General features: G+C 32.3%; 2 protein-coding genes across 2 annotated transcripts; both read right to left on the bottom strand.

The window, feature by feature from the left end:
* Positions 1-4401: 4401 nt before the first annotated feature.
* LOC137818673 (CASP-like protein 5B2) lies at positions 4402-9416 on the bottom strand. The gene is made up of 3 exons (XM_068622230.1): positions 9034-9416; positions 5440-5572; positions 4402-4881 (listed from the first exon to the last, which is right to left on the bottom strand). Exons 1-3 carry the CDS (start codon positions 9165-9167, stop codon positions 4681-4683), a joined length of 468 nt encoding a protein of 155 aa, XP_068478331.1. The 5' UTR covers positions 9168-9416; the 3' UTR covers positions 4402-4680.
* Positions 9417-15001: 5585 nt separating this feature from the next.
* On the bottom strand, positions 15002-18569 carry LOC137818674 (NADPH-dependent aldo-keto reductase, chloroplastic-like). The gene is made up of 7 exons (XM_068622232.1): positions 18295-18569; positions 17571-17621; positions 17232-17308; positions 17040-17127; positions 16500-16775; positions 16023-16265; positions 15002-15480 (listed from the first exon to the last, which is right to left on the bottom strand). Exons 1-7 carry the CDS (start codon positions 18412-18414, stop codon positions 15400-15402), a joined length of 936 nt encoding a protein of 311 aa, XP_068478333.1. The 5' UTR covers positions 18415-18569; the 3' UTR covers positions 15002-15399.
* Positions 18570-19210: the final 641 nt, after the last annotated feature.

Here is a 19210-nt window from a genome sequence, read left to right on the forward strand (position 1 = left end):
TAAGACTTATGCTGTGATGAGACAAAGTTCAATTTCAGCAGCATTAGAAACAAACACTAGGTACAAATCTTATCATCATGCACAATAAATAATATATTTTTAAAATTTCATCTAATCACTATGAGAAATAGAGAGAACGTGTTAATATCATTGAAGAAAAATAATTTTTTTTATCATATGTTAGGTTAGGAAATTTATCCATATAACTTGTTATCTTCCCTTAGAAGCAATTAGGGTTACTTCAACCGAGTTATTTTTTTTTATTTATTGATTAAGGTAATTTGTAAATAATTTAGATAATTAAAGTTGAAGGGTTTAGTAGATGACAACTCATAATATATCTCCAAAAGCAAGCAAGTTCTTTATTATGAATTACATCAAATCATTTAAATAATTAGTGCATTTAAACACGATCAAATAAGTATAGTAAGAATGGAACAAATTAATTAATAAATAATAATAATAAATTATTATTATATTGGTATTTGTTGGATTGAATCAAACCTTGATTTTAAGGTTAGTTGTGAGAAGAACATCATCAAAATAATTATTTTGGGTGGGCAATGTGTGAAACATGATTCATAAAATCTTATACTCCAAATCCTACACACATACAAGTGGCCCTATAGAATGAACAAAACACTTTAACATGTACCATACTTTAAAACAACATCTGAACCAACAAAAGTGACTAAGATACCATTAACATGAGAGGCAAAAAAATTATTTCAATTATTTGCTTCTTCTTAATAAAACTTAATGCTGAATTACATAGAATATAAGGGCTTTGAAATCAAATTAATACTTATTTAGTTTATGCCATATTTAACCTCTTTCACATTCTTAATTTGATTTTGCTTACTTATTAGTTTATGCTCTATTTAACCTCTTTCACCTTCTTAATTTGATTTGCTTACACTTAGTTGGGTCCTTATCATTGGTATTTTTCAATATTCTCAGTATTTATGAATTTTGCATGGGTTGGAGCATGCTGTGTGGTGGTTATGGTATTTTAAAATTATTACTTTTAGTTTATATGGGCTATGGTTTATTGATTTGAAACAAAATTACAAAATTTAGTTTATTGATTTGATTCATTTATTATTGAATCAAATTTATAGGAGTTATTAAATTGCTTTTGTAAAAGATAAGATAGTCAAAAGAAGTATTTTAAATTGATGACTTTGAAGATATTTTTGAAGGAATAAACTATGATTAAAAAGAATTGATGATAAGAGGGAGCAAATGAGTAATATTTTTTTTAATACATATTTACTATTACTAACATTTTGTTTCATGAATACACATAAAAAATTTAATCACTAAACTAACAAAATTGGTGTTAAATAAATAATACTTTTCATGAGTAAGGACTCATTTCATAAATTTGTATGTAAAAAAAAAGTGAGGGTTTCATTAGGTTAAAGGAATGTTGAAGAGTAAAAAGCATAATGAAATTGAAAATCTAGTACCTAGTTTGAGATATAATCCAAAGAAAAGGTGGATAATGAACAAAAAATCATATCAAACCAACCAATCTTACTCTAAAAGCTAAAACCCCATCAAACCAAACCACCAAAACAATAATAAAAAAAAAAGTGGGATGAACACAAAATGATTCCAATGAGATTTTTTTGTTTTTGGAACAGAGCTTTCAAGATATCCTTGTGGGTTTGCGTTGAAATCTTGGTGGCATAGCGTGAAGAGTTGGAATCCAATTCATGCTATTACTCCACGTCATCACACACACACCTTTAAACCCAAGAACCTCTGTATTCTCCTCTCACCCTCAATCCAATTCACAAACCAACTCCAGAAAAATCTTTCACTTTCTCTGTTTTTCCCCTGTTTTCCTCTGTTTCTTCTCTGTTTTTCTCTCCTTGTCACACATAAAAATGGAGGGTCTTATACCGTTTGTGTACAAAGCTATAATGCAATACAGGAATGGGAGAGAAGGGCCTATCGTTTCATGGCTTTGTGACTCGCCTTCTTACTCATACATGAAACTTCCAGGTGATTCAGGCCGATTTCAAACCTCTGCTTCCTCTCTGTTCGGATCAGATTATGGACTTTCTTCATCTTCTTCTTCTTCTTCCAAGCCTGCTTCTTCTACAACCCAGATCATGGTTTCTTCCCATGTTCAATCCCCTTCATGTCACTTGAATTCCCCAAGAGTTCCAACGTGAACATCAACATGTTTCGGTACATGAATGTGGTTACTGCTTGTATTGTTAAGTGTTGTTCAAGTTTGTCTCTTCAAATGGTTTAAGTTTGGTCTTAGTTTGAGCTTGCAAGCATGTGGATAACCAAAGGAGTCTTGTGCTTGCATGGTTGTATTGTTGTATTGTGCAATTGTAAATACTTGTTATGATGCTTATGAAGATGCATTTGTTTCATGGCCAAAGGGTCATTTATTCTATGTGTTGTTAGAAGGGTGGGGGAAGGATTGTTTGTTCCTTTTCAACTTTACTATGAATTTATAGAATGATTAGGTTTTTATTGTGTTTTCTTTTAGGTGGGATCTTTCTTAGATTTTGTTGGTGTATGGTTTTATGATAATTATTCATAAAAAAAATTTAAGGAATTTGACTAGATTTTTTTGTACTCTCACAAGAGGCAAAATGAGAGTACATAAATTTGGGGAATATGTTGAAACTATGTTGTCAATTATCTAAATACATTTTTTTTTTTGTCAAACCCTTTGGGTCATAATCATCTAACAAGATTTTCTTAAAAAAATGTTTCCAAGTGTTTATGTATATCTAGGTTTGGTAGATGATGGCGTGTAGAGAGGGAAATTGTCTTGGCTAATAGTATATATTATGCATGTATTGAAGTTTCAACGTGTAAACCTAATTTCACTTGAAATTTTTGCTTGTGATGATTTGAAAGTGTTTACTTCAATAATCTTGATCTTCATATTGCGGAATGGAGGATAAAAAATGAATTAATTCTTCACAAAATTTTCACCATTTTGGAATAATAACACTATATACCATCTTGAAAAATCCCAATTAAATACACACCTAAAATAATAACAATAAACTGATACCAACGTGAGATTTATTTAAATTGTCTTATTTCTGGATACTAACGTAAATGTTTCTCACTTCCAATCAATTTGGATATTCATTCTAGAAATTTCAATAAAAAGAAGATTGAATAGAAAATTTATCTTCTTTTGATACCATATCATGCACTTAATCATAATTAATAATAATATAAACTGTATATTTCCTAACGATATGACAAGGATCTAAAAATTCAGAAAATAAATCTTAAACATTTAACTTGATGCAAAGTACACACACATTTAATAAAGTCTAGCATGTCTGGTTCTAAAATAACGAATTGTTGTTTTTTAATTGCACAATTTTTTTTAAAAAAAAGCTTTAAATTAAAGGGAAGAGTGAAAGTTTTAATATTTAGAGGTGTAGAAAAAAAATGGGTTAAAAGAAATTCCCTCATTTCATTTGTAAATTGTATGAAATTTAGTAAATGTAATCTTCTTAATAATAACCCTAAATCTATTATATCAATTATCATTAACTTGTATGTAGATCCATTCTTTAGTATATGTTTGATAATTGTTAGATCCCCACCTTCCATTAATAAGATTGATGGACCCACAAAAAGAGATTTTGGAAGAAATCTTGACATGGAACCATGATGTTGAGGAATGACCGATGTCTACTAGTGATAAGGCCTACCTACTTAATGCAAGTAAGGGTCCACATTCATAAATATGCAAAAGTGAGAAGGGATGCAAAAGTGATTTTAATTAGGGCATATTTGAAATTTGGTACAATCTCTTAGTTACAAAAAATAATAGGTATAGAGTCGTTAAAGATTACATGACTTCAGTATAATCAAAGAGTCGTGCGTTCAAGATGACATAATCAAAGAGTCGTGCGTTCAAGATGACATGACTTCAGTATAATCAAAGAGTCGTGCATTCAAGATGACATAATCAAAGAGTCGTGCGTTCAAGATGACATGACTTCAGTATAATCAAAGAGTCATGCATTCAAGATGACATGACTTCAGTATAATGAAATTTTAACTGAGATTGTACAACTTACTCATTTTAATAATTTTTAAAAAATTTACCCATTAATTAAGAGATAAAATTGGACCACATTAGTAAAAAATCCAGCATATTTATACTTTCATTCAATCAGAAATCATTATACATAGTTTATAGACTTATGCAATAATTATTTTAAGAATCATATCAACAGTAAAGAGATTGAAAAACTGTTGTATATTGACAATGCATGAGTATTAAACTCATAAAAATAACTGGGTCAAAGTAAAATACTATAGGCAATTGGTTTTTAAATTATAGTACCATGAAATGTGGGCAGAGGTGGTAAGTGAAGAAGATTATACACAAATGCATGCACCCAGCACAAGGAGAATATCTTGGTTACAATAAGGAAGTGAGTTTACAGAATCATGTCCAAGCTTTTACATTAAAGCAGCATATCTATATCTAGACTGAGGTTGGCGTGGCAAGGTTGAAAAATGAAAAATCAATCATAGTTTTCAGAAGGGGCAACAGGGAAAACTTTGTCTACATGTCGTGGCAAGTATTGATACAACAAAATTTACAGAAGCTATGAAAGATACCGTGATATCTATGGTGGTCTTGGGATCTAGCAAAGGAAATAAGTGAAGCTAGACTGAGGCCAAGATCCAGAACATCACATGCGATGACATTGCTGTAAGAACCCAGGTGACAAAAGCCATGGCTACAGAAACCTGATACTTGCCGCATGTGAGGCGCTTAGTAGTTGCACACATATTAAGGTCTCTTGAGTATAATACTACAACTCCTGCAGATGAGCATGCAGCTGCCAGTGATAAAGTTGCTGTTACCTGCATTTCATAAATCACTATGATATCAACCACCAGCTTATCACCTTAATTTTAATCAGAATATAAAAGAAAAGTTCCATAGAAGACAAGGCAAATATTGATTCCAATCCCATTATTATTACAAAAAAAAAACAGAATTCGAAGGCCAGACTTGTCGATATGTTTTCAATTTTTCACCAGGACCATTAGATAAATCAAATAGAGAAACACTATTTTGCATTGCTACATGGTTAATCAATGAACAAATGATGTTCAATTTTAAATTTGGACCATTCTTTTACAAACATATTATGTTTACAAACCTGACCGAGACATGAAGTTGTAATTGGCACGTACTGATTAGTTTATTTCTTACTGCTTAAATAGGAGCTCACAAAAATCGAAGACACGACATTCACAATTCAAAAATAATTAACTCCATGTATTTCTAAGTATCCAAGTATTTGGTAATACCAACCATAGAAGTTGAATTCATGTTCAACATGCGAACTAGGCATGCTCGTGTCTGAATTTATTTTTCTATAGGAAAATAAAATAAGATGAGGAGAGTGGTATTACCCAATCACCTACAACAAACAGGCTGACAAGAATTGGATTTTGCAGATCTCTCTTTCTCCTCAAGGCATAAATATCAAGACATGCAAGTCCAAAGCTCCAGAGAAATTGAAGTCCCATTGATGCAATTAAATAGCTGAAAGTTCAGGGAAGTACCAGAGAATTATGCTTACAAGAAAATATGACAATCTATAGACAAAAAAGAGAGAGAAAGGAATCACTTTCAACTTAATATACTTAATAGACAAACAAAAGGAAACTTACATTAAGTAGTATACATAATACATTTAAGTATACTTTTAACCAGTAAACAATGTTATTCTGAGAATCCAATGCATTGGACTTAAACACTGCTTACAAGTTACAACAAGGCCCATTGAAGACACACAAACAACCCTTTATCATCTTACATGACAAAGTAGTTCTCTCGCTAAATTTAACCAATTGGGACAGGAACAAGCAATCAAAATCCTGTTATTCCCATTCGATCTGAATCTCAAGATTCAGGGTTAGAGTTTTACACTCATTCATTGCTCAATTTCAAAACAATCAACAAAGCATATAAATATAGAAAACCATCACAATATCATTAGGATTTGGAACAAGACAAAAACAATACAACTAATTTCTAGAGAAAATCAGCGTCTAGACATTTTCAGGAAAGGCAAACATATATGTGGTGAGAACAGTGCTAACTGAATTGAAAAGGCAATTCAGTTATATATGTTAAGGTCTATTGAGTATTTTGTTACTGTTATTTTTTGTTTATATGTTATGAGGGTGAGCCTAGGAGCAACGGAAGATGTGTCTTGGTGATCAATTGGTCAAGGATTGGAGTACAGAAACAATCTCTTTTGCATATGCAATGGTAAGGTCGGGTACAATGACTCTTCCCCGTACTTTTGTATAGCAAGGAGCCTTTAGAGACTAGGGTACATTAGTTATATATTATGCTTTAAATAAAAAAGAACTGGAAAACTAAGCCGGACTCAAATTGAAGCCCAACAAACCCAAAAGGAAAGAAGACAAAAAATTTAGGCTAGATGGCTCAACTCACCTCAAACCCTAACTCCTTGTGCAGCCAGCTAAGTGTCCCTCCTACTAGAAAATGAAAAGATGGCTTCACATTTGCCAGATATCGCAAATGGAGGAGTGGGTGGTCAGCGGAAGTAAAAGGGAGGTTGCAATGGCTGTCCGCTGATGATGCATGAGGCAGAACACCTTATGCAACCAGCCACTAAAGCGCATGGCCACCATCACTTAGCTGTGAAAAGTCATTTGCACCTTCCATGACGACAAAACCACACTACTGCAACCTTTTGAGTTGTGTTTTATCTAAATTCACAAGCACACCCAGCAAATCACTGCTAAATTAACTTCATAGTAATTTAGTGTGTTTCGAAACATTAAAAATGGGAGTCATTTCTTGTATTTGGAATTTTAAAAAATATGAACTGATTTATTAGTGAAATTCAATAGATTTTGCACATTCTAATGTATAAATCCTACCAAATTAGTAGGATTGGAGAGGGTTTGATTTGATTAAATAAATAAACTACTTTAACTTTATTACTTTGCAGCCTACCCCAAGTAAAATACTAAAATAAAATTATACCAATTTGGTTTTCAAAGGGACGAGTTCCTCCTAGCATAATATTTGATTTTCAAATCAATTCAAGTCTAGGTCTTTCTTAGTAATTTCCAAACATAAATTGATTTATGAATCAAATTCACTGACATCAAATCATATCAAACTTTAGTTGATTCCAAACACAACCTCAGTTCAGATCTCGTTCACTCAATTTGTTTTAACACTATCAACAAGCAACAAATTAATATTCGGTTGTGTGGATCTTATGGAGCTTGATTGAGCTTAGGAAAAAGGCTCATTGGCTGATTTCTATAAGTTTCATGGTAAATTGTATCTAACAAGCAATTTCCAGTTCATTTCAACAAGTTTCAAGGTCAAATTTATGAAATATACTCCCAATTGATAATATCTTATTGAATAAATGCTTAATTAAGTTGTTTACTACTGATACACACCACCAAAAATTTGAGAAGTAGAAGTTGTCATTGGTTATGTTATGTTCAAACTGAGAACTAAAAATGAAGCAAAGAATGCATCTCATTTATACATTCTGACAGCTAAATTAGTTTCCTGATTGGACACGAAGTATAACTTGTCTCACCACCTCTTAAGCACACCAGCAACATCTAGCCGAAAAAGAACCACCTAGTCCACATTACAGTATACATCAAAATGTACGTGAAAGTTTTCAATCACGTAGGGGATTTTGTACCAGCACATATTCAAGCTCATAAGCTCGAGCTTGGAGCTGGGGGGGCATGCATCATTCTGATTTAATAAACTCACCTAGAACCTCCTCAAAAAAGAGGGTCAATTTACAGAGCTATAAGCACATCCTAAACACGGTTTGTTCAAGAGCCCTCATCTGAACTACATTTTAGATTGACTGGAGAAAACATGTAACCCATATTCACATTTATGTTCTTGTAATTCGATTGACTGGTCCAGGTCAGTTTACTCTCCTCCCTACATTAATTTGGCCTCAGGGAGATTTGTGTTACTATCTTATGAGCATTCAGTTGGTGGGAAAAGTGGAAACTGGAAAATTCAGAATAAACAAACATCCTTTGTTTTCTTTTTCAATTAAGTAAAACCTAAAAACAAAAGTGTAACTCCTCTTCCTCTTTACTGTTAAGAATTTGTTTGACAACCCAGTAAATATGGGGTAAATCACAATTAAAATAACTTTCACACAAAGTTCACCCTTCAATTTTCTACACTCATGTTCAACACAACATCATCACAACCGTCAATTGAAAATACCATTTTTCACTCACTCCTCTATTTTGTTTGATACCCCCCCACCACTCAATCCCAAATGACACCATTGTCACTATATGATTCCCAAATGCTAAAAACCAAATTTTCAAAATTCGGTCCACATCGACAATTTTAGCCACTAGTTACAGGTTTTTAAAGTCTCCCTAATTGTGGTGGCATCATCTGTATTTGTACAAATTATACCTTGAGTTAGAAATCAGATTTCGAAAAAACTAACATATAATAACGGTTACAAATAACCTCATAAATAGGAATTGTTTAAAAGAAAAATTAAGAAAAAAAAAATGAAATAAATTTCTCCATAAGCTTTCTCATAGAAACTCTCATGTAACTTTTCCAATTTTTCTATTTAATAAGTGCATAAGTTATTTTTACCCATGGTAAAACTTATTTTACTTTCTTATTTTTTCTTCCAAGTTCAGTTTCTCAAAATAGACCAAACTATTTCACCTTTGGAAATATTGATTTCACTTTTTTCTTCTAATTTTCCACAACTAAAAATGGCAATGGAGAAGTTTCTCCTTTCCAAACAGACTCTTTACTCAATCTAGAAATGAAACATTAACTCCCACCCCACCCACCCACCCACCCGACCCCAATCCAATCCAATCCAAACACACCCTAAACGAGAAAACCCTCAAAACAACAGCCATAATCAACTTTGATTCAACTTAACTTATTTTTCAAGGGAAAATGAAAAAGAAAATAGAAGAACAGTGGAATACCAGAAAGCAGTGTAGCTAGAGAAGCCATAACCAGTGACCATAAGAGTAATCGAAGCGGCACCAAACGCACATTGCCCAAACCTCAAGAGGAACCCGCTTATCGTTCCGGGCCCACCCAACAGGCGCTTCATCATCCCCTCCTCCTCCTTCTTCTTCTTCAACGAAAAAACCCTAACTTCAGAGCCTTTTCATTGCGAGATTTTCCTCAGTTTATCACCCTCTCGCAAGGTGAATTGGGTTTTCCAGAAATGAGGTTTGAGAGAGAGTGGAATGAGAATCGAAAGAGATTTTGGGGAAGATAGCTTTAGAGTAATGGCAATGGATGGGAATCGACGGTAAAGTTAATGCTTGCTTACTGTTATCCAGAATCTTTTTGCTTTCCCACACTTTTTTTTTTTTTACTTTATGTAAAAAAATATGAAATTAAATTTGTTTTATTAAAAATTATTGGAGAAATTATATAATGGAAACAATATTTCTAATATTAATTAGAAGCAAAATTTTAGGATGCAAAATGTCAAAAATATAATGTATTATTACTTTTGTCTTTTAAACTTGAAATTATCCATTTTCTTGTCTTTTAAACGTTTGACATGGTTAATTTAGTCATTGAAATAATAAAAATATTAGAAATATAAAAAAATTCACTTATACAGATTTTAAAATGTTATTTACTTTTATAAATTTTTTGAAATATTTTATAGTGAAATATGCTGTTACGCTAAGAAATGTTTAAATTAATTGAAACTTAATAATGTTATAAAGTAATTTAATTATTTCAAATTGTAGAATTTTAAGTTTTATTTAAAAGAAGTAAGAATTTGAAAATTTTGTACTTTTACATTTTTTTTTCTTTAGTTTGACTTCAATTAATTAGAATCAATTATGATTATTTATCATTGGATTTTTTTTTTTTTGTTGACGTAGGTTATAATTATTTTATAATAATGTTAGTAAATGTTTTCTGAGTTAACATCAATTATGTTTTTCTATTGTGTTTCTTTAAATCTGTCTATCCGTATTTTTTTAATACTTTTAAAAGATTCTTGTGTTCTATTTGTTATAAATATTACATTATAAAATTATAATATTTGTAATTTTATTAAATTAGTATATCACATAAATTTTTATCACATAAAAAATATTTTTATATACATTAAAGTGAAAACACTAAATTTAATGTTCATGGGTCTATAGGTTACCTAAAATTTAAGAATAAAAATTTTGTTAATAAATTTATTTATTAATTATATCAACAATTGAGTATATTCTTTCTTTAAAAGATAAATTATATATATTAAAAAGTAAAAATTATTATTATATATATAAACGTTAGTTTTAAAAAATATAATTTATTAAAATTATTGTAAAAATAAATATTTTTTAATTTTGTTTGATGTAATTTTTTTATTGCGTAGGTGGTTTTTTTATTGAAAAGAATTATTTAAATTTAAAAATAATAGTTATTTAAAAGGTAAAATGGTAAGAAATTGGATTTTTTTTTTTCAAATTCAAATTTCTCTAAATTTTTTAAAATTTAAAATTTCAATTTAAAATAAATAATTGTTAGATTTGTTATATTTTAATATTATAAAGGATAAATTTGGAAAATGAATAAAAAAAATCTCTTTATAACAATTTATATATATTGTTCCTTTACGCACAATATAGTCTCACTTCGTTTAAGAGTCAAGATCAATGGCCGTTTATATATATTTTGCTCCCTTAACCCACTGAGACGTTTTTTAAAGGACAAAACCGTGACGGAACACCAAGCTCAAAAGCAGACAATACCTCGGAAGCAGTGATTGACCATAGCGATACTATCTTAACAAACTTGAGATCGAAACATTGGTGTCGTATGTGGGAACGAAAAGGTTCCCTTAGCTCTTAACTAAGGTGAATCCATTCCCCTTAGAACTCGATTGGGGGGTTTGTTCCGGTACGCCCAATATAATCTACAACCTAACTTTTTGGTCCTCTGCGACCTCATACACATTAAAGAGTTGTTCTACTTTAGCTTCCCATTCTAAATACAAATTAGGGTCATTGTCCCGCTAAAACTAGATAACTTTACAAAATGAAAAGAATTCTTTGGTTGTTGTTGATGTTGATGGCGCCTTTCTCCAAAATTGTGCACTCTCCAATCTTGTTCTTGGCTCCCATAGTGCATATGATGTCTAGTAGCTCTTTTAGGCTCCCATCTTCTTTCTCTAGCTTGCCTCTCTTTAGCATCCTCTACCCTTTGCATTCTTTCCACTAGTTGTCTCATTTCTTCTTCTTTGTGAGTCAAGCTCCTCTTGGCATCCTCAAGCTCTCCCAAAAGCCTTTTGAGGAGATTGTGGTTTAGAAGATTTTCTGGAAGATAGATGATACATGATATTTCACAAAGAGAACAAACAAATTAGTGGAAAAGATTAATAACCCTCTCTTCACTTGTATCACTCGTTTATGTAGCAAAGAGGCGAAATAAACAAAGCACTCAAGAAAGAATTTTCTCTTGTGGAAAAGACTAAAAGGAAGAACTTCTGATATTCTGGTTTATAGCTTCTTCTTCTGCTGCTGATGCTTTCTCGAGGTTTGGTGGGACCCCAACTTTGTATACTGAGATGACGGACCTTTTTGTGAAATGCTTGATGTGTCCTTAATCATCTATTGGTTGCTTTGGTTTGTATCACAAGGTCATGACCATTATGGACCTAGTGTATGAATCGATTCCATGCCTATGGGTTTAGGGTCCTATAGGGGATCCTTCACCTTAAAACACTTATCCTTACTATGCCCTAGATTTCGGTGGTAGTTGCAACTCTTGGTTGGATCTGTTGAAGGATTGTTGGGGGTCGGTGATGGTAACTAGACGAGTTCCAAATTACAGGCCTTCTGAAGGACTACCTCCATCACTGCATTGAGCGGGTATAATTCTCAAACTTTCCCAACCTTTTCTTTTTAAAGGTAGATGGTGTTGTGGAGGTTGATGCCTTCATAGATTTCTTCCGAGAATCAACATTGTCCTCGATGTTGATGTATCTTGTTGCTCTTACACGCAATTGATCCATATCCTCCGGGGGTTCTAAGTACAGGGTATTCAAGAATTTCCCTAGACGTAAAACGATAAGGAGGGTGTCCATGGCTACCGTTGAGGGCCAGTCAGGAATGTTCAACGTGGCCCGAGCACGAAGTTGTACAAAGATATCGAGGTTGCCACTATTTTTTTGTAGTCGGCGAACCTGACCAAGAATCATATGCAGAGGGTGTTGAACGAATCAACCAAGTTTCTAGGCAAAGAATAGTACCATTTTAGGGCTATTCCTACCAATGTAGTTGGGAAGAGCCTACAGTGTGCAATCATATTCTCTGAGAACAGATTGGCGTTTGTCATGTATGCCTTAACATGGGCCTCGGGATCCGAGGTCCCATTATACTTCTTCAGGCTGGGCCATTTTCACTTTCGTGGTAGCTAGGTTCTCATGGCCCCGACGGTGAATGGGTGAAAATCCTCAAGGTTAACCTTCATCGTTTCGTTGACTAGGGGATTAGGCATCGCCTTGAAGGGCTGATTTTCGTAGCCCCGACTCTCCTACCACGAGGACATCAGTATGGTGGTTGACCGTGTTTCCCTCCATAATGACCTACGTGTATAAGCATGAGAAGGTGTTTTTTCCTGACAGACTGAGAATTCGGGAGACTCCCGTTGGGACTCTACCGTGTACCCAATAAAGTCCTCCCGCTGGGACTCTACCGTGTACCCAATAAAGTCCTTGTCGCCTTGGGTATGGTCATCATTTTTTCTGGATATCTGATCTTGCAGTTCATGTATTCTGCCTTGTGTTGTTCTTTTAAAGATGTCATGTTCTTTTCCATTTTGTCATGTATATGGCCAAGGGCATTTTCCATTATCTTTTGCATGTTTTCCTCGTTCCTTCGAAGAAGGGCCTCAAGTTGGGTGTTCAAGTTGTGTTGTGAGGAGCTAATTTTTGTGAGATGTTCAATACTATAAGTCCCATGGTGAGTGCCAAATGTTCTTACCGAAAACATGCTCGGAGGATGCTTTGATGAGGATCTTTGTATTCTTTCAAGGATCCGCCTTCAGTTGGTCCCTAGACAAAGAGAGAGATCCACTTAAAAAGACATTATGATGCTTAAGTAAGTAAGAGCACAATGATGGTAATGTGTGCGTAAAATATGTGAATTAAGAGTATAAAATAGGATAGATTTTAGTTCGTGGAAAATTGGTATTTATAGATCTTTTCGATGACAACCCCTGAGTTTGTTGTATGATGACCACTTAGGGTTCATGAATAGTCGTTTAGCAATAAAGACTCTTTTAGTAGGCCGTTTTGTTCATAATTATTATTGATGACAATGAAAACTCGAGTATGAGATATACACAATCACTCCTAGTTGTAGACTATTAATTTCAAATTATTTTAAATATATTTGAAATAATTATTATAAGAAAACTACCATAAATAGCCATTTTTAATTCAGATTCATTTTTTAAGTTTGGTTATGCTGTAGAAGGAAACATTGCTACCACACCATCAAATTTTTAAATCTTATATTTGTCTATCTATGAGCATGAATAGGATGGAACCATAACTATCTTAAGCATCCAAAGTTATAATAGTATTATAACGAGTCTTATATGTTTACGATCACAATGTTATACCAAATTATAATTAAAATAAGAAATATTTTTTATTAAAATAAAGCAATTTTAGAATTATATGATGTTATATCACATATATAAATTGATATTTTTTTAACTGTATAATTATTAGTATGCCATGAGGAATGTTATTTTCCTGATAGCTGTTACACATCATTTGCTTCACTGAGCAATTATTGTGTTAATTACTTTTTTATTTTTTCAATTTGTATATAGCAATGGTAAATGTCATTTATATATAATATTAGTGTACCTATACAACCTTTTAACATGTTCCTATTTGATTGTTCTTTTTTGCTATGGAGTTCCTGGTGTACTATTACAACCTTTAACATGTTCATTGTTTGGTTATGCTTTTGGCACTCCCATGGAGTTCTTTTTATCACCTCATATTACTACTTATGATAGTATTAATGTTACCACCAATTAATTACTTAAATCAACGATTTAAATTTTGGTTTTATCCTATGTAGCACAGACACTGATACGACACGGATACGGAGATAAGTAAAATCTCTAAAATGTAGGACATGGGACACAAATCTATATATTATATAATTATGAATTATATAAATTGACAATAAAGATTTATGTGCACAAGTATGTTCCAGATTACTTTTTGGAGTGGAAAGACTTTTTTCATGATTGGTTCACAAGGATTTGTTTTTTATTTTTATAATCATAATAACAATTTATATAATAAAGTTTGAATTTTTAAAAAAATTGATGTATTTTTGCTTTTTAAAATTGTGTTAGAACTGTATTAAAATTGTCAGAAATCTAATAAATACTTTTTGAATTGGACACTTCATGAATACGTGTCCTACAATTGTCATACGTGTCCTACAATTGTCATACGAGTGTCGGTGTCCGATACACCGACACACTATTTAAAAGAAGTGTCCGAGCTTCACAGATTTTATATTATTGATGAGATGACGATACGAAGATGAAGCACCTTAGTGGTTGAGAATAATATATCCAAAAAGGGAATTTATTTTTCTTTCTAAGCTTGTAATGATTTTATTCTAAATTAGTTAGTGATAGTGGTTGTTATATATGTATAGTTTATGCTTGGTGTTATCTTTTGGTTGTCTTTGTTTGAGTTGTTCATCATAAAAAGAAAATTGAATATTTTTTTAATACACTTTATCACATTATTATCTGCTTTTGAATATTTTTTGCTTGGTTAGCGGCTAATTATGCACACCTCGTGTTTGATTAATGTTACAATTATGTTTTGGATCTGATAATTAAGAATTTGTACCATTCACATATTAATAAATAATTGGTAGAAGATTGGTAGGTAACATATTTCTTAACACAATCATTATTTGGCAAATACAGAACTTGCTTTTGAGAATGAACCTAATACCCCTTCTTTCTCTGTTCCTAATTCTTAATTCCTAATTCTCTCTCTTCCACCAATCTTCATTGCTAATGCACATGTGTGCTTTCTAATCATTACATTATACTTAAGTTGAGAGAATATTTTTGTGCTTCTTTTTAATAGTGTTTCAACTCTGGATTTACTAAATCTTTCTTATATCACGATGCCCTTATACAATAATCATAAATGAAAAATAAGACTTGCTGCTCTTCTGCTTGAAGATGATGTTAACAGGTAAAAAGGAAGAACCAATCTGCTTGAAGAACAGTGAAAATGTCAACATCTCAATGATGGACATTTCTCAGAGTTAATCATCCCAGAGCTCTTCAATGGTCTTATAGGCACCATAGGTCTCGTCAATAAAAATTGTGGCCTTAATTAGCCTATCCTGCATCACCAAATTCCTTTTGTTAATTCAAAAAATCAAGCTTTAAGGCCACTTCTGGGATCATAATGCTATGGCACACAAGCATTATACAAGGTAGTTAAAGATGGTAAGGAACTACATACCAGAAAGAACACAAAAACTAGATTATGCCAAGGACATGTTTAATTCCCTTCTCACACCTATTTTTTGTTTTAAAAATTGTTTTACATAACAATTTCACAGGTACACTCACTCAATAGTCCTTCACTCATCCAAAATCTTTTTAAGTTTTGAAAATTTATGATCCAAAATGTATGAAGTTTTGAAAATTATTTCAAAATAAGTATTTCAAAGTCTGAAAGAACAGAATGTTTCTCTTCTTGTTCAACTCTTCCTCAATTCTACACTGTGTCTTGCATCCTGGTTAATTGCATCTTGAAAACTAAAAGCAGTTTTTGAAAAAGAAATTAAACACACCTTAGGTAAGGTTAAATTGAATATTTTAAACTAGAAAAAGCTTTTGAAAAAGAAATTAAACACACCCTAACTAACTAACTACTTGCCTGCTTGATTTCAGAAAACTTGGCCATTAGTTCTTCTGGAATAGACCAGTCAAAGACATCAAAGTTTTCCTTGATCCTGGACTCATTGGTACTCTTTGGCAGCACACTATGACCTGATTGCAATCCCCACCTAAGGGCCACTTGAGCTGGTGTCTTCCCCAATTTCTCTGCAATCTCTACCACAACAGGATTCTTAAGAATGTCACTTTTCAGAAACTCTGGTGAGCCTAGTGGAGAGTAGCCCTGGAAAGAAATTGGTCATAGATACAGTTAGAATGCAAATATGAGAAGAATAAAGAATGGTTGTTGAGAAACCATCAATTTAATTTGAGTACAAACCAAATTCATTTTCAACTAGCCCTGTAGACATTTTCACCAAAAGTGATTATTTTCTTTGCAAGTAATAACTTACAGGAATAACAGGCTTGTATTTATGTGAAAGTACCAACAAGTATGTATCATACATTCCATACTTACAGATATATGTATTCCTTTAGATTCACAAAATGCATGCAACTTTGGCTGCTGCCACCCTGGGTGCAATTCCACTTGGTTAACAGCAGGAGGTACTCTTGCTATATCCAACAAATCTTGAAGCTTCTTTGAAGAGAAATTGCTCACTCCTACGGCTCTAGCCTTGCCAGAGTCATAGAGTGCCTCCATTGCTCTCCATGTGCTGGGAATGTCTGGTTGAATCAGATTTTCTTTCTTGAATCCAACTGATCCACTTTTCATGCGGACTGGCCAGTGGATCTACACCATAAATCAATTTAGTTTGTATGAAGGAAGAGACTCAAGATAATACTAAATAAAAAGGAATGAATCCCAGATAACCAAAGTTAGTAGAATTACATGAATGAAACCATTGAACTTGGTTCACTTGTGATAGCCTTATTTGTAAAACAATGCTAACAATATACTATTAGACCCTCTTTTTCAAAGAGACAATATCCTATTGATTGAAATCATGAGTCCCATTATATGAGTAACATATCAGTAAACATAATGCATGCTTACCAGATAGAGATCAAGGTAGTCAAGTTGCAAATCCTGTAATGTTTTATCCAATGCTTTTGGCACATCTTCTGGAGCATGATCAGAACACCTGAAAATATAGCCAACAGAGCAAAGGATCTCCATTCAGCAACCAAACACACACCCTTTTCCAATGTTCAAAACATAGAACACAATTTTCAAAAGACAGCAAACCAGAGTTTGGAAGTTATCCATAAGTCCTCACGCTTCACCACACCATCTTCAAAAACCTTCTTAAGCGCAGAACCAATCTGTGAAAACCAAGATTCAAAATAAAATGTCAATTAGCTTCCAAAAGTGACTGAGTTCTCACTACTTTTCTATATTTATTAAAACAAAACTACATAACATTAATAGCATAACCTATAACCTGAAACATCCCACAATTAACATTTTTTCACAGTTCACATATTATTACATAGCAAAGGCAATATGACAAAATTAATAATTGAAAAGATGAGAAACAAAAATGGAGCCTGAACTATGAAAGTTATCAACTTGAATTATTATTACCTCTGCTTGATTGTCATAAGCTTGAGCACAATCAATGTGTCTGTATCCAACCTGAACAACCCGACATCAAAATCAGTTCACATATTATTTCTCAAGTAATAAAAAATTTAACAATTACAAAATTTATCTTATTTACGACTTCGGATACAATAAGGACGACTCGGACAAGCTTCTTAAATGGACGTGAGACACTTAGAATACATATTGGTGAAATATACAATTCAGAAGATATGTGTTAAATTTTTTATAATTCTTACACGGTTCTAACATAGTTTTAAATAAAAGAAATATATTAATTTTTTAAAAAATTCATATTTATTGCATAAAATTATTATAATTATAAAAATTATAAAAATAAAAAATAAATCATTTTGAATTAGCCATTAGAAACATCTTTCCACTAAAAAAAAGAATGAAATCATATTTCTACACATCAATCTTTATTGTCAATTTATATAATTTATAACTATATAATATATAGATTTATATTTTCGTGTATTTGTTAGTGTTATACTACATAAATGAAGACACACAAAATGTGGATAGGTATTCTATAAACAAGATGTGGACATGTTATTAATCCTACACCACTTAAATAAGTAAAACACAAATGGATCCATTAAGTAACACAAATTGGTATCAGTTTTAGTAACACAGAATTTTTCTTTGGGAGATTGTATTATTGAAAAGGGGGAAAAATGAATTGAAATAGAGTTTTAGTTACCTGAATGGCTGTGGTGACAGCTTTTGCTACAACTCCTGGTTCAGCTTGCCATGTTCCTAACCCAATAGAAGGGATCTTTGCCCCTGTCTTCAACTCAAAGGATTGGATTAAGTTGGTCATTTTTTTTTCTGAATAATGATAATAATAAGCACAATTAGGTAGAAGAATATTCAAACACTTCTTTTGGGTGGTTTGGCTATGGTTTGAGTTATGCGTTTGTATTTATAGGCAAAAACATGAACATGAAGAAGTGGACGGTGTTGAAGGTGCGGTTTGGTGGATCAGATTTGCTGTGGTCATTTCTTTTATTGTTTGGTGCAATAAGAGAAGTAGAGTCGTTGATGAGAATCTACGGTTGGGATTTTATTTTGTATATTGGAATGGAAAGATCGAAAGCGAAAAGCTGATATATGCACACACGTCACATACGAACTCAAAAAAATCAGTATTAAACGTAAATACGGCGTGCCCGTTTATATGAAATTAAAATGCACAAAACGGTAACCGTTTCGTATTTGTTATTCACGCTCTTAATATAAATATATTTATGTACCTACATGTCACGCTGGATACTATACTTCGGTGGTATTTATTTCATAATCGAACTTTTATGGTTATTAGTGAAAATTTTGAATAAAACGGTCTACTCAAATAGTTGTTACCGTTGAACAGTTATTTATGAAACAATAAATGATCATCATACTACCAATTTAAGGATTGTCATTGAAAAGATCTATAAATATCAACTCCAAAAAGTACAATGTATCTTATTTAATACTTTCAATTCTGATCAGATGCCTTTCGAGTACATTTTCGGTAAGAACGTTTAACATCCATCATGGGACCCTGGTAAAATGATTATCCCATGACTACCATAGCATTGAATATTTATAAAATGAGTTCCTAACGGCCCTAC

The sequence above is a fragment of the Phaseolus vulgaris genome, chromosome 10 (assembly GCF_000499845.2).
Source record: "Phaseolus vulgaris cultivar G19833 chromosome 10, P. vulgaris v2.0, whole genome shotgun sequence".
Lineage (NCBI taxonomy): Eukaryota > Viridiplantae > Streptophyta > Magnoliopsida > Fabales > Fabaceae > Phaseolus > Phaseolus vulgaris.

Bases quoted from the DNA above. Each gene is read 5' to 3' on its own strand.
- LOC137818674 (XM_068622232.1), bottom strand. From the start codon at position 18,414: ATGACCAACTTAATCCAATCCTTTGAGTTGAAGACAGGGGCAAAGATC. The intron at 17,622-18,294 runs GTAACTAAAACT...CGGGTTGTTCAG, and splicing joins CTGTCACCACAGCCATTCAG to GTTGGATACAGACACATTGA. The intron at 16,266-16,499 runs GTAAGTATGGAA...ATTTCTTTCCAG, and splicing joins CTAAAGGAATACATATATCT to GGCTACTCTCCACTAGGCTC.
- LOC137818673 (XM_068622230.1), bottom strand. From the start codon at position 9,167: ATGATGAAGCGCCTGTTGGGTGGGCCCGGAACGATAAGCGGGTTCCTC. The intron at 5,573-9,033 runs GTATTCCACTGT...CTGAACTTTCAG, and splicing joins TCTAGCTACACTGCTTTCTG to CTATTTAATTGCATCAATGG. The intron at 4,882-5,439 runs GTAATACCACTC...TATGAAATGCAG, and splicing joins TGTTTGTTGTAGGTGATTGG to GTAACAGCAACTTTATCACT.